The sequence below is a fragment of the Rhinopithecus bieti genome, unplaced genomic scaffold (genome assembly GCF_001698545.2).
Source record: "Rhinopithecus bieti isolate Rb0 unplaced genomic scaffold, ASM169854v2 scaffold_425, whole genome shotgun sequence".
Classification (NCBI taxonomy): Eukaryota; Metazoa; Chordata; class Mammalia; order Primates; family Cercopithecidae; genus Rhinopithecus; species Rhinopithecus bieti.
Window position 1 is genome coordinate 1,873,143 of NW_016803361.1, and position 15,859 is coordinate 1,889,001.

The 15,859-nt window shown below is 47.5% G+C and overlaps 1 protein-coding gene and 1 long non-coding RNA gene across 2 annotated transcripts in view; one reads left to right on the forward strand and one right to left on the reverse strand.

Annotated features, from left to right (window-relative positions):
* LOC108534824 (uncharacterized) overlaps window positions 1-9,580 on the forward strand; it is a 23,020-nt gene extending 13,440 nt beyond the window's left edge. The window contains exon 3 of the long non-coding RNA XR_001887044.1: window positions 9,499-9,580. This is a non-coding gene — a long non-coding RNA (uncharacterized LOC108534824). The remainder of the gene's footprint in view (window positions 1-9,498) is intronic.
* Window positions 9,581-15,060: 5,480 nt separating this feature from the next.
* CRTAC1 (cartilage acidic protein 1) overlaps window positions 15,061-15,859 on the reverse strand; it is a 166,078-nt gene continuing 165,279 nt past the window's right edge. Inside the window, exon 15 of the mRNA XM_017880349.1 lies at window positions 15,061-15,775. Within this exon, the coding sequence (XP_017735838.1) occupies window positions 15,609-15,775 (167 nt within the window). The 3' untranslated portion in view covers window positions 15,061-15,608. The remainder of the gene's footprint in view (window positions 15,776-15,859) is intronic.

Genomic DNA, 15,859 nt, shown 5'->3' on the forward strand with positions numbered 1-15,859 from the left:
CGGCCCACCTGTGCCCGGGCCCGCGGCGCCCGCATCAGCACTGCGGACAGCGCCCCGGGCCCCAGCTCGCAGCCGCCGCCGCCCACCTGCTCCCGGGGTCAGCACCGCGGACAGCCCCCCTCGCCCGGCCTCGCGACAGCCTCCGAGCGCCCCCTGATCATGGCCACTGAGGTAGGGGCGAGCGCCCGACTCGCAGGCAGTGCCCGATTGCCGCAGGACCAAATAACCTAGGGGCGGGCTGGGCAGAAGGGGGAGGCGGGAGTTGAGGGTGGGATGGGGTGATTCCCCGGGTCAGGTCTGGAGGGAGGAGGTAGGGGCTTAGTGAGGGCTCATCTCCCCCTTGCGTGTCAATCTTCTCCTCGCCCCACCTGAGCGCCTAAGCTGTCCACGACACTTGTTGGCATTAGTGCCAGGGTTGCTTCAGGGCCCCAGGCTGGACTTTCCCCTTCCCTGGACTTCACAAGTCCTGAAATCGCTTTCCTAGAGGGTTGGAGACGCGTGTGTGCGCGTGTGTGAGGGGAGGGAAGGCAGCTGTCCGCCGTTGCTATGCAGTCAGCTTCTGAACCCTAAAGCTTGGCTAAGGGATGACAGACTTACCTCTACATCTGCATTTCCTTTGCGGGAGGGAGGGGACAAAGACATCCTCAGGCTGAGAACCCAAACGGTTGGTCCCCACTTTCGCATATCACTCTTCTTGAGTTTTTACCCCATTCGAGGTTTTTTTCTTTTTTCTTTTTTCTTTTCCCCAGGGTGTCCAAATTTCCCCTCCATCTGATGGGAGGTTCTGCCTTCTTCAGGGTGCAGTGATAGGTGTGTCACCTTCAAGCACTTGAAGGCTGAACCAAGGGGCCTGTTAGCTAAGGGCAGAATCCTGGTGTAATGCTTGAGGTCAGGGATTCCCCCTCTACCCCTAGGAATTGCCCTTCTCCCCCCTCATTTCAGGACGGAGATTCAGCTGTTTATGTTCCCACTTTATACATGGTAAAGGTGATGGATGAAAAACGAGAGGACTGATTTGCTACTCCACACAGCATGTCAGCAGTAGAGCTGAAAGATTTTGCCTTTGAATTTTTGGAGTGAAACTCAGGACATCAGGGTCTCCCCAATTCTGATGTTGACTTCCTTTGTGGTGTCTCCCCATTTCCAATCCAGCTGGCATCAGCTGGGGGAGCGCAGAGACCTTTGAATGATTCAGTGCAGTGCTTCTGGGCATCCTAGTGCAGTGTGACATTAATATCAAGTGTGGCTGTTGTTATTCCACTCAAGTTTCCACCACAGAACAAGGTGTCATTGCTTGGCATTGCTTAGCATTCTGACAAGGCACAAGGTTGCCTAGGAGGAGAGCTTGCCCCTCAGGACTAGGTGTGGGGGCAAGCCCTGGGCAGACCCTGGGAGCTTGGTTTCTAGAGTAGAGGAACCCAGAGTACTCACAAAGCACCAAAGACACAGAAGAGGGCAGGAATAATAAAGGGAGAAACCAAGGAGCTGGTTACCTTCCAGATAGGGCTGCCAGATTGCAGCAGAGCTGTGTTGGATGGAAAAGGGGAACTTCAGCTACATGGGCATGGCTGGGCCAGCAGTGTGGGCAGAGAAGGCAGCTGCCTCTGCGATGTGATCTGACAGATTCCAACAGGCCCATCTGTCCCAGGATATCTCCCTCACAGGTCTGCCATGGTCCACAGATTCCAACCAGCAGGCTACATCTCTAGGTTGAGGCGGCATTTCCAGGAGGCTGCTGTGAGACATGCATGACTCTCCCCTGGGAGGGGCTCTGCTCATAACGCCTCTGAGAATATTGCACTTTCCTGTGTACAAAGCACTATCGCATGCGTGATCTCTTTCAAGCCTCAGAGCAGCCCTGTGAAGTGGGTAAGGATGGTATTATTATGCCCAATTAACAGATGAGACAACTAAGGTTCAGAAGCTTGCCTGGTCCCTGTGAAGGAGCCAAAGAAGGCATCATTATCCCATTTTACAGATGATGCAACTGAAGTGCTGAGACTTATTCAGGAAAATATGGCTAAAAGGTGGTAGGGATGGGATAAGAACTTGAGTCTTCTGCTTCTTTGGCCAGTGCTTTTTTTTTTTTCCCTTGCATCTAATTAGCCTATTGTGTCACCTGATAGAGAGGAGGGCCCTCCAGGTCTTGATGTGAAGCTTTGATGGAGAGAAAAGGAAATCAAGAAGGGCTGGAATGTGGCGACTCAGGCCCCCTGCTTGGCCTGGCTGGGTTGGTTTGAGGGCAGAGGGACAGAGGGGCAGAGGAAAGTCCAGAAGTGATGGGGAGTTGAGGACAAACATTCCTCACTTCACAATTTGGCCTTGTGGCAGAACTGGTGGCAGAACTGAGGCAGGAAGCCTTAGCTCTGCCGGGGCACAGGACATGCACATATTCTGGGCTGTGGGGTGAGTCATTCTCCTGAGGCTGTTTTTACTATTAGAATTGAGTTGAGATTACCAGGACAAACTTGTTGGGAGAGGGAAAACATTGCTTTCAGTTCCCATGATTATTCTCTTAGGATTCTCAGTAGGAAGTCCTCAGCTCTAGGAGAAGCTGTATTGAGAGGAGAGAGGGAGAGGAAAGGGGTGGGGAGAGGGACAGAGAGGGAGGGGTGAGGGAGAGGGAAGAGATTCATGGGTGGAAACTGGGTCTTTTCTGTTCCCTAATTTCTGTTTAGGAGTTAGCATTAGGGGAGAGATGTCTGTGAGGAACTCAGAGGAGGGATGGAGCCTCCTGAGCGATACACTGACCTCATTTGGAAAGCTGCAATGAGCCCATTTTCTGAGCAGCAAACCTCTGCGAATGTGTGTCACTGGGAGAGAGTCTGCCCTGGGAAATAGTCCAGATGACCAAGGATAACTAGGAAGGGCCTGGCTGGGAGGGGCTTCTCCAAGTGGTGGGGTTTGGTCTCTAAGAGATTTTAAAATGCATCCAAGTAGCATTATTCAAGCAGGGTGTTTGGAGGTTTGATCTTTGAGGCATGGAATTAATAACCAGTAGCCATTGGGTCAGGCTTGAGCACTGGTACAGGCTGAGAAGAAGGGAGGCCTTGTGGCTGGTGTTTTATCCTTAGGCTTGACCTGGCTGTCTGTGACTCACAGTCCTCACTCCTCCTTCACACCCTAGCCAGGAAGCAGAGTGCTGGCATCAGCGGAACCTCCTGATTCTTGATGCCTCACATGCATCCTATGGAATGAGATGGTTTTTAATGAGGATGAAGATGGGGCCAGGGGGGCACTCCTGTTGGATTTGGGCAGACTGGACAAGGAGCTCATTCGCACTCCAGAGCTTGTTCCTCTGTAGCCCAGCTGGTTGACTGTCAGGTGAACAGGAGCCAAATATGTGACCTGTGGTACCCACTCTCCAGGAAGCCTCCCCCTCCTTCTCACACTGAAGTTTGAAAATTGGTCCCATGGGTCTTACCACTGATTTTCTTCCTTATGAAATGCCTCTTGGCCCTGTCTTCACTCTGCTGCCAGTGGGCCAGGGGTGGCAACGGGAGAGAGGGGCAGGGTTGAGGAAGGTGAGAAGTGGAGAGAGGCTCAGGTCTCTGGGTCAGTTAAGAACCTCCTGGGAGACGCCCAGGGGAGACTCAGAAACTGCAGCCTCAGAGAGAGGTGTGCACATATTTTGAGATCCTCTGGTAGGATTTCAGAGCATCATGGATCTCTGCTGAAAGCCCCACCAGCTTGCTGAAAGCTTAGTAGCTGGCCAGAGGCCTGGAGCCTGGCTTAGCTCTTGCCCAAGGGGCCCCAGCCATGGGATTCTTTATTTAGAGGTCCTAAACTAGCAGCTCTAGAAATGAGTCTGGTCCATGGGTGTGCCTTATTTAGTCTGTTGAGTGCTTATACATTTAAAAAATGTATTGGAAACATTCAAAAATCAGGATATTTGTTGTTAAAAAGATCTAGATTTGTGGCTTCTTTTGAGACACCAGAAGTGCTGGCAACCTGGGTATACATTCCTCTGTGGCCATAGTCATCTGCCTCCTTGAGATGGGGCACCAGTTTTCTAATTAGCCCCAGGCCCCACCTGGCCCACTTATTGCTCAGCCCCTGTAAACATTTGCATTCATAATCCCTGATAAAACCTCTAAAATGTCAGAGCTGAAAGGGGCTTGAGCAATCATGTAGTTCCAGTTTCTTAGTTTCCAGCTGAAGAAATTGAGGTCCAGAGAAGGGAAGACTTTCCCAGGGCCATGTGGCCCAGGGTCAAGTCTCCTGCTCCCAGGTCAGTGGGCCATCTTTCCACCAGGGCTTCCTGGCACTTCACACTCAAGCCACCCTGAATGGAGAAAACCAGGAGACCCTGCCTTGCCTTAAATCCTGCTCTTCACCAACTTCAGATGGGTCTGTAAGATATGTACTCTATGTAGGTCTGGGAGACTAAGGCTCTGCCGTATAAAATGTGTCTGATATCCTTTAGCAACTCCTCAAGAGTTGCTCCTTCACAAACACTCTCCAGGGAGAGAAGCAGATCTCTGGTCACCCAGAGCCTGGATAGTAGTCCAAGGCTCAGGTTATTGTTGGTGCTGAAAAGGGTATTGACCTATCTTTCTTTGTCTACTTGAGAACCCGTGGATCAAAGCCAAGAGGAAATGGGAATTTATTATGTAAGGTAGCACCCCCAAATCTTAATATATTAATAACTTAATACAATAGAAGTTTGTATCCTGCTCAGTGAAGTTCCAGGTAAGTGTTCCCGATCAATAGGTATTGATCTTTCCAGCAGTGATTCAGGGACCCAGGATCTCCCCAACTTGTGGTGTCACTATCTTCAACAGAGGGCTCCACCAGACTCCATGAAAGGGGAAAGAGCAGGGAGGAGTGGTACATCTTTATGAGTCGAGCCTACACATGGCATTCGTCACTTCCTCTCACATTCTATTCAGTCATAGGGACCCACCTAACTGCATGGGAGGCTGGGAATTAATATAGCTGTGTGCCTAGGAACAAGAAGAAATGGCTTTGGTCAATAGCTAGCCAGTCGCTACAGACACATGCCTTCAGTACAGCACACATATATGTGTGTACACATGTGTGCATTCAGGCACAGATTTAACACAATCCCTATCAAATTAGCAACATCATTTTTCACAGTATTAGAAAAAACAATGCTAAAAAAGAGAAAAACAATGCTAAAGTTCATATGGAACCAAAAGAGAACCTGAATAGCCAAAGCAATCCTATGCAAAGAACAAATCCAGAGGCATCACATTGCCTGACTTCAAATTATACTACAAGGTTATAGTAACGAAAACAGCAGGTTTTATGTGGGTCAGAGGAGATGAAGCTGAGTCCATGTCAGAATGGTTTCTCTCCTTTCTTTCCATTCTCACCACCACTTTTCTCACCACTCTTTAGTTTTTCCCATGGACTATTAGAAAGAGAATCATCCCTCCAACTGGCCCCTCACCCCAGTCTTGTCCACTTCCCACAAAACTGCTAGAATGAGCCTTCTAGGGGTAGGGGAGTCCACAGATTGACTGACTTTTGTAAGTTGGTTTTACAGGGGCAGAAGAAGGCCATAGCCCTGTTCTTTACTCTTGAAAATACATTATAAAACCTTAACCAGAGCAGACACATTAACAATTAACTTATTTATATTACCAAAGAATTCTTTATTTCTCCAAGTTTTCATAGGTTTCTAGTAGATATCAAGGGGATTTCCTCAAAGAAAACCTTGATTAGAGGAATCAGTGAATATAAGCCTAGAGGAGGGCTTAGACATTATTTAATTCAGTCACAATACTTTGAGATTATGTACATTTTGTACATAGAGCAAGGTTTACCTGGATTTAGGAAAGTCACACATAGTGTTTTTGGATTCCCACCTTTTCAGGACCTTGATCTACCAATTAACTGCTCCTTCTACTTTGTTAATAACCTTTCCCAGGTATTTATAATTTCCCAAGTTTTTTGTTTGTTTTTAAATTTTATTTTATTTTAGATTCAGGGAGTATATGTGCATGTTTGTTTCATGAGTATACTGCATATTGGTGGTGATTGGGCTTCTAGTGTACCCATCATCCAAATAGTGAACATTGTACCTGATGGGTAAGTTTTTAACCCTCACCTCCTCCCCTCTTTTGGAATCCCCAGTGTCTATTATTTTCATCTTTATATCAATGTATACCCATTGTTTAGTTTAGACTTATAAGTGAGAAGGTGTGTTTTGTGGTATTTGATTTTCCGTTTCTAAGTTAGTTTACTAAGGATAATGGCCTCTAGCTCCATTCATGTTGCTGCAAAATATATAACTTTATTATTTTGCATGGCTGTGTAGTATTCCATGGTGTATATATACCACATTTTCTTTATCCAGTCAAGTGTTGATCGTCACTCTGAAGTTGGTTCTATGACTTTGCTATTGTGAATAGTGCTGTGATGAACATACGAGTATAGGTGTCTTTTTAACATAGTGATTTATTTTCCTTTGGGAGGATGCCCTGTAGTGGGATTGCTGGGTTGAATGGTAGTTCTCTTTTTAGTTATTCAAGAAATCTTCATACTGTTTTCCATAGAAGTGGAACTAATTTACATTTCCACCAACAGTGTATAAGTGTTCCCTGTTCTCTGCATCTATGCCAGCATCTGTTGTTGTTTTTTTAATAGTAGCCATTCTGATTGGTGTAGCATGATATCTCATTGTGGTTTTAATTTGCATTTCTCTGATGCTTATTTATGTTGATCATTTTCATGCATTTATTGGCAGTATTTATTCTTTTCAGAAATGTCTGTTTATGTCCTTTGCCCAGTTTTTAATGGGTTTTTTTCTTGTTGAGTTGTTTGAGTTCCTCATAGAATCTGGATATTAGTCTTTTGTCAAAGGCATAATTTGCAAATATTTTCTCCCTTTCTGTAGGTTGTCTGTGCACTTTGTTAGTTATTTCTTTTGCTATGCAGAAGCTTTTTAATTTAGTGAAGTCCCATTTGTCTATTTTTGTTTTTATTTCATTTGCTTTTGGGGACTTCATCATACATTATTTGCCTACGCCAATATCCAGAAGAGTTTTCCTAGATTTTCCACTAGAATTTTTATGGTTTCAGGTCTCAAATTTCAGTCTTTAATCCATCTTTAATTAATTTTTGTATATGGTGAGAAATAGGGGTCCAGTTTATTCTTCTGCACATGGTCAGCCGGTTTTCCCAGCACCATTCTTTGAATAGGGAGTCCTTTCCCCATCCCATTTACAATAGCCACACACACACACACACACACACATACATACACACACACACACACACACTTAACCAAGGAAATAAAAGATCTCTATGAGGAGAACTACAAAACACTGATGAAAGAAATCGTAGATAACACAAACATATGGAAAGACATCCCATGCTCAAGGACTGGAAGAATCAACATCGTTAAAATGACCACGCAGCCCGAAGCAATCTACAGATTTAACACAATCCCTATCAAATTTAGCCACATCATTTTTCACAGGATTGGAAAAAACAATGCTAAAAAAAAGGAAAAACAATGCTAAAGTTTATGTGGAACCAAAAGAGAACCTGAATAGCCAAAGCAATCCTATGCAAAGAACAAATCCAGAGGCATCTCATTGCCTGATGTCAAATTATACTACGAGGCTACATAACCAAAACAGCAGGTTTTGTCTGGGTTACTGGTACAAAAATAGATGTATAGACCAAGGGAACAGAACACAGAACCCAGAAATAAAGCAACATATCTACAACCAACTGATCTTTAACAAAAGTTTTTCCCCAGTGTTTAAGCAAGTTTAAGTATCTTTCATCTTAAATCCTCCCCTTCAGCAGGAACCTTTCCTGCTCCTTGTGATCTGATTCTTGCCTCCTCTACAGTCTCATCTCCCACTGTTTCTTATCTAATCTGCAAAGTACCTCCAGTCTTGCTGAAATCTGCCTCTAGTAGACCATGTGCTCTGTCTTTGTCACTTTGCACAAGCTTCTCTTTTTTCCTGGGTTGCCTTTTCCTCCCTCTCCACACTCCCTGCCTGCCCCCTACTACTAGTAACCCCGGCCTTCCTTTATGACTCAACACAGGCTTCAGGAGGCCTTTTCTGAGTGAGCATTTCTGGGTAAGATGTTACTTCTCTGTGGCATTTGTCACTGTCTAATTCATTATATATTTACTTGTCTTCCTCCCTGGAGCTCACAGACTCTTTTGCTCAGCACCCCCAGAGCTTGGCACTAGGAGAGACTCAATAAATGAGAGGCGAGTGACTGAATGGATCCAGCTTAATTACATGGGATGAACTGGCTGTTGTTCACTCTGCCTTTGGGGCTTGGTATCCACGTAGTCTCAGTGTTGGTCATATTTCAACCAGTGGGATTCTTGTCTTGAATGTGGGTGACTGAGGCTGGAGAGGTGGAAAAAGTGGCCTTGTTCTGTGGAATTGAGCCCATTCTCCTCAAGCACTAGAGTCTGTGTCAATGTCAAATCCACAGATGTGCACAAGGGACAGAAATCTCCCCTCTCCTTCCTGCCAGGGAAGGCTATTTCTTCCATTTCTGGCCTCAGTCCACTTCATCCACACTATTCTCTGGGGAAGTTTGGGGAAGGGCCCACACTGTTTATGGGCCCTTTGTTTCCTGTGGTGAGAAGTGCTGGATGTGAAAAGCATCCGGGGTGCTCTCTGGCCGGGGCCACAAAACTCGGCCTGGAACCCAGTCTCTGAGTTTAGGGGTGCATCAGGTATTCCTCTGTCCCACATGCTACCTGCCCCCAACTCTGTTGTGAATTCCACTTGGCAGGATTGGAGCATCGGTCTTGTTCAGTGCTGGGTTCCCCAAGCACAGGGTCTCACAAGTGAACGATTGGTACTTGGTGAATGAATGAAAATATGAAAGGTTCTGCTGTGTGTGTGTGTGCGTGTATGTGTGTGCGAGAGAGAGAGAGAGAGAGAATAAGAGAGAATGAGAGAAAGAGAGAGAGAGAGAGAGAGAGAATAAGAGAGAATGAGAGAAAGAGAGAAAGAGAGAGAGAGAGAGAGAGAGAGAGAGAGAGAGAGGACTGGATCGGCCACCAGGAGGTCTTGTTCCTTTTGTTAAAATATGTTGGTTCCAGAACTTCTCATGTTGGCTCAACTTTGGCCCTGCTTTAGGCTTGTTAAAAATTTTCTTAGAGTTGCGGTCTTGCTCTGTCACCCAGGCTGGAGTGCTGTGGTGCAATCACAGCTTACTGCAGCCTTTAACTCTTGGGCTCCAGCAATCCTCCCACCTCAGCCTCTCAAAGTGCTGGGATTACAGGCATGAGCCACTGCACCCAGCCTTGCTTTAGGCTTTTAAAAGATGTTTCTTGGATAGTTCAGGGCAGCTTCTTGGGTAGACCCCACAGCCCTGCCTCCCTTGGCCTCCTGGAGCACCTGTAGTGTGCCCAGCTTGTCTCTGCATGCTGGGAACTTTCCTGGTGTTAGTGCTGGAAGACCCGGATTCTGGGAAGCCCCTGCGTTTGGGATATGCTGAGATGGATGATCACTCTGAGCACCTGCGGCCCGCACATCTCCTCAGGTCCACAATCTGCAGGAGCTCCGGCGAAGCGCCTCACTGGCCACCAAGGTCTTTATCCAGAGAGACTACAGCGATGGGACCATCTGTCAGTTCCAGACCAAATTCCCCCCAGAGCTGGATAGCCGGGTAAGGATGCCTTTTTCTACACTTGGAACCCAGGGCTGTGATGGAACTGAGGTTCTTATTGGAATGTATTTTTTTCCAGGATCATATGACACATAACATCATAGGACACATAACCTGTTCGGCCATTTCAAAAGGATGAATTTTTAAAAATCTAAAGGATGATTCTTAATATTGTCTTACTGTCTCCTCATAGAAGTTAGAGCTGAAGGGATCTCAGGAATTTTCTGGTCTGGCAGCTCTCAAGTTTCAGTTGCCTAAGAATGATATAGAGAGCTTGTTAAACAAATGGAAATTCCTGAGTCCTACTGGATGATACAGGTGTTGTCCAGTGGCGCTGATTCAGCTGTTGGACTGTGGCTCAGGAGTCTCCATTTATTAGCAGCTGTTCTTAACCCTGGCTGTACATTAGACGTTCCTGGGGAGCTTAAAAAATCCCGAGGCTCAGACTGCAGCCCAAACCAACTACATTAGACCCTCTAGGGGTGGGGCTCTGGAATCCGAATAGTTTTAAATCCTAATTTTAAAATGAATTTTAATCATGATTGTTTAAACTTTAATATTTATTTATTTATACTTTTGTGGGTACCTATCAGGTGTATATATTTATGGGATACATGAGATACTTTGATATAGGCATGCCATGTGTAATAATCACATCAGGGTAAATGGAATATCCATTACTTCAGACATTTATCTTATGTGTTACAAACAATCCAATTATACTGTTTTAGTTATTTTAAAATGTACAATTAAATTATTATTGATTATAGTCACTCCGTTGTGCTATGAAATACCAGGTCTTTTTTTTTTTTTTTTTTTCCCCTTGATGGAAATCCAGGATGGAGTGCAGCTCCCTGTAGCCTCTGTCTCCCAGCTAAGGTGATCTTCCTGCCTCAGCCTCCCAGGTAGCTGGGGTTACAGGTTCGTGCCACCACACCTGGCTAATTGTATTTTTAGTAGAGATGGGGTTTTGCCATGTTGCCCAGGCTTGTCTCAAACTCCTGGGCTCGAGTGATCCGCCCTCCTTGGCCTTCCGAAGTGCTGGGATTACAGGTGTGAGCCACCATGCCCAGACCAAATGCCAGTTCTTAAACCTTATTTTTTAATGAGGAATTCCCAGGTGAATCAGAATCAAGTGGTTCATAGATTACACTGGGAGAATTGCTGGTCTTGTTCAGCTGGTCTTCTTCAGAAACAGTGCTGCTTCTCATCCTTGGCTGCACGTTAGAGGCACCTGGGAATTTGATAAAGGAACCTTGCAGGGCGTCAGCTTGGGTAGGGCAGGGCAGTGGTGATCTTTGCTGCTCTGACCTATCCTCCCTCTTCCCAGACCATTGACTCAGAATCTCCTGGCGGGGGAGACTTGGGCATCATAGGGTTTAAAGACTGCTCAGATAATTTAAGTGTGCAGCTGGAGCTGAGAACCATGAAGTCTTTGTTACTAAAACTGTGGCCTGTGGATCAACAATATCAACATTACCTGGGAGCTTGATAGAAATGCAGAATCTCGGGTCCCTCCCTGGATCTACTGAATCCGAATCTGGGTTTTAATCTATTCCTTGGGTTATTCAGATATGCATGAAATTTTGAGAAGCTCCACACTAGTCCATCCTTCTCATTTAGCAGAGGAAACCGAGGGCCAGAAAGAAGTGACTTACGGGAGTTAGTAAGTACCAGATGGGCTTAAGTGCCCTGCCTCTCTGCTTTTTCACAGGACTCTTATTTTCTTGCTGACGCAATTGCATCTTTCATGAGTACAGATCAAACTAGATGCCTTCGTGATCACAGTCTTGCAGGAAAAGCTTAGAGACTTAAAGGAGGAACTGCAGGCTGCTTTTCCCTTCTCCCTGCCTCGGGCAAAGGGGAGAGCCGGATGCACCATCCCACAGTCTGCTGGGTGGCATAAAAGGCAGTCAGCCAAGGGCTCTGCCCACAGCCTCTGCCTCTAGACTCAGCTAGTTGGGTGACTCATGGACCTCAGGCTGCTGTGATGCATCAGCTGCTGAGTTTTGCTTCTGGTCCAGGAGTGTCTGCAGCTTTCATCCTAGGGCTGCCCTACAGTGGGCCTGGGATTGCGGAAGCCAGAAGGCAGATCCCGACCTTTCATTCAGCAGCCCAGCAGATCTGAATGGGTTTGGGAAGTGGGGGCAGGGATGGTCTGTACGGATAGGACCCCGAGCCAGCTTTTGGAGAGAATGTGGGTCTCTTTCTCATCTTAGCATGCTTGTCCTGTAGAGCGGGGTGACCCCCAGGGTGGAGCAGCAGGGCTTGTGGCATGGACTAGATGGGCAGGATTTTCATAGGATTTTCTCTCTGAGTTCTTCCCAGGTCTGTGTGGGGGGAAATCCTAAGCTTCTAACTATTCTTGGACGAAACTTTTGTCCTAGAGAGGCAGGGAGGTCCCTAAACTGTGTGATCAGCAGTTCTGGTCCTGCTGCACGAGTGGGGAAGAAGCTACTGTAAAGAATGTGAAAAGTAGGGCTACGATGTTGACACTTTGACACCTGCTGAGTTTGGAGTGTGACCTTCCCGGCTGTCTGGTGTTACACAGTGAAGGGCACAGACTGGGGTCAGAGCTGTAACCTTGGACAAGTTCTCTTATCAGTCACTACATATTTATTGAGCACTTAGCATTCACTAAATATTTATTGAGTATGTATTAGGCTCTAGAGATACAGGAGTAAACTCATGGCATTTATTTTCTACTAGATGGTATAGAAAATAAAAAAGCAAGCAAATACAGTTGACCCTTGCACAACACGGGGTTAGGGGTGCCCATCCCCTGCACAGTCAAAAATCTGGATATAACCTTTGGCTTTCTAAAAACTTAACTACTAGTAGCCTACTGTTGACTGGGAGCCTTCTGATAACACAAACAGTTTATTAACACACATTTTGCATGTTATGTATATTATATGCTGTATTCTTATAATAAAGTAAGCTAGAGAAAAGAAAATGTTAAGGAAATCATAAGGAGAAGAAAGTATATTGACTACTTATTAACTGGAAGTGGATCATCAAAAAGGTCTTCATCCTCGTCATCTTCATATTGGGTAGGCTGAGGAAGAGGAGGAAGAGGACAGGTTGATCTTGCTTTCCCAGGGGTGGCAGAGGCAGAAGAAAATTCACATATACACGGACCCACACAGTTCAGACCCATGTTGTTCCAGGGCCAACTGTAAATATACCTCGCTCAGGAGATAACAAATACTAGAAGAATAAGGGGAGGATGTCAGGGGGGTTGGGTGTGCTGGGGAGAGGTGAATGATTCTGGGCACAGGGGGAGGCTGTTGAATAAGGTGAGACCCGAGGGTGTTAAGGGTGTCATGGCAGCCTGCAGGGGAAAGTGTGGCAGCTGAGGAGACAGACACAAAGGGCCTGAGGCAATTTCAAGAAGCAGGTGTACTGAGTGAGGAGGAGAGGAGGAGATGGGCCCAGGGGTAGCAGGGTCAGGCCATGGAGGGCCTAGCGGGCATTGTAAGGACTTCTTGGATTTTACTTGCAGAGAGATGGGAAGATTGTGGGAGTTCTTGATCACAGCTGTGACGTAATCTGACTTTAACAGGAAGTTAGGGCAGGAGCAGGGGCAGGGAGGCCGGTGAAGGGGCCAGAGACGGTGGCAGCTGGAACCACAGAGCAGTTCGTGGTCTGCGTGGTCTTAGGCCCACAGAGCAGTCCTCACCTGTAAAATGGGGATGACAGTAGTACTTTTCTGATAGAATTGTTGTGAGGGTTCAATAAAAGAGTGTGTTTCCTGGCACATAGAAAGTGCTTAATACATATTAGCTATTCCTGTTATGGATACGGGCAGGACAGCTTCTCAGGTGTCCAAACACACAGGGCTGTGGTGTTGTGGGTGACCTCTGAGCTAGATATGCCCCTTCCTGGTCTCACTGAAGCAGTCTCGTGCAATCCCATCCACACATGGAGAGCCCCTATGAATTTAGTCCTGAGCTCTCTCACAACCAGCAAGATGGGACGTGTCAAAATCACTAGAAAAGTTGTTCTGATCTTCTGCAGAAAACATCTAGGATATCATGGGAGTTTCCTGTTTCCAAGGGAGGACAAGCAACCATTCTTATTCCCATTTTATAGATGAGGAAACTGAGGCCTAGATGGTTAAGCTGTAAGTTCAAGGTCACGCAGCCCGTTAGTTGATGGCCATGTCTGGACTGGCCCCCCAGTCTCCTGACTCCCAGGCCAGTGCTCTTTCTGCTCTGCCTGCAGCCTCTTTGGTCTTACCTGTGTGCCAATGTCATCTCCCCCATCTACATGGCCCCACCATTGTCACCCCCAGCCCCACCTGTGACTGTGCGCACTCCAGGAAGGCTAACCACAGCCTGGCTCTGTCCCCCTCTCCCTCCAGATCGAGCGGCAGCTCTTTGAAGAGACTGTGAAGACCCTCAACGGCTTTTATGCAGAGGCTGAGAAGATTGGGGGCAGCTCCTATCTTGAGGGCTGCCTGGCCTGCGCCACGGCCTACTTCATCTTCCTCTGCATGGAGACCCACTACGAGAAGGTGGCCCCTCCCGCCCCACCGTGCGTCCCCTCCCTCAGGGCTGCCCTGCGGCACGCTCATCCTTGTCTGGGTCCTCTTTTTGCAGGTTCTCAAGAAGATTTCCCGCTACATCCAGGAGCAGAATGAGAAGATCTTTGCGCCTCGAGGCCTCCTACTCACAGACCCCGTGGAGCGTGGGATGAGGGTTGTATCCTTCTGGGCTGCTCTGTGTGAGGGCACAAGACTGCCAACCAGTAGAGATCCTGGTGAGGCTGCCAGGAAATGGGGCCACCTTAGGGGCCTCCACTCAGATTTTCCCAGGATTCCCCACATCAGTGGTCCTCAGCCCTCCTTCGCCACCATAAGTTATTGGAGGCTTTGTGAGTTTCAGGGTTTGCACTTGTTGGGCTGCATGTAATCAGTGCTTAGAATATGCCAGCTATCATGTGAAGTGCTTTGAAAATATGAATTCATGTACTTCTCATAACAATCTTACCAGGTGGGTTGCTCTGATTATTCCCAGCAACCTGCTCAGAGTCGTGCAGCTGGTGAATGTGGGAGCCAGGAATTGCGCCCAGGCTCACCCTTAACTGCAAAGACCCCTCCAGGAATATGCAAATCACCACATTCATTTACAGGTCCTCGGTCTCATGCAGTCCTCATGGAATTTCCCGTGGCAGGTCCCATTGTCCTCCTTTCGCAGATGAGAGACGTGAGGTCTAGGATGAGGTGACTCCCCCAAGGTCTCAGTCCTGGTGAGAGGCTGGACAGGGGGTGGGGCGTGGTTCTGCCGACTCCACCTCCACTTGGAATAGTGTGATCTGGGTGTGCACACATCCCTTCCCCCAGGCAGCAACAACACGAGTAGAATTGCTAAAAAATAAAGTTTACTGGAAAACTGAGGAGAAACAGAGTCAAAAAACCACAAACACCCAGAATCACGTGTTGACAAAGCCCAGTGAGAGGCACTTGTTTTTATTGAGCCTTTGCTATGTGCCAGGTTTTGTGCTAAGTGCCTTATATACATTTCATCTAATCTCCACACTAACCCCTAGATTCTATTCTTAATCCCCATTTTGCAGATGCGATAATGGATGACTAACAAGTTAAGTGACTGGTGTAAGGTCACATAGCTTTGTGAGTGCCTGAGTCAGGACTTAAACTCAGGACACTAAAGTTCTCATACTTCCTGTGCAGTACCACCACCTTCCTGGGCACATCTGTGTCCTAAGATATGGTCATTAGACCCACTGGAATGTAAGCTCCATCAGGGCAGCCACCCTGTCTGCTGTGATCACGGCTGTGTGCCCAGCACAGGGCCTGGCCTTACAAGTCTGCCTAATTGTTAGCTAAGTAATGTGCATGGATGGGCTTGGGGAGGGTCTAGCTCCCAGGCCTCTACATCCCTACTGTCTAGGCAGCAGCACAAGCCCACTTTCCCACTCCTCTGCCGGACTCCATCCACTGGTTCATGTCCGACCCCTGCTCAGCAGCTGGGCTCGCAGTTCTCCTTAACCGTCGACCCCAGATTGAAATCTCCATCTACGAGGACCGGTGCAGCAGTGGCAGCTCCAGCAGTGGCAGCAGCAGTGGCAGTGGCAGCAGCAGCGGTGGGGGTGGTGGGGCGGGGGCCCGGTGACTGGCCGAGAGTCCCTGTAGGGAGGTGTACGGCCGGAGTGAGGGCCTCGCAGACCTGCGGCGGCTGCGCTACCAGAGCACCCGCTTCTGAGTCATTCT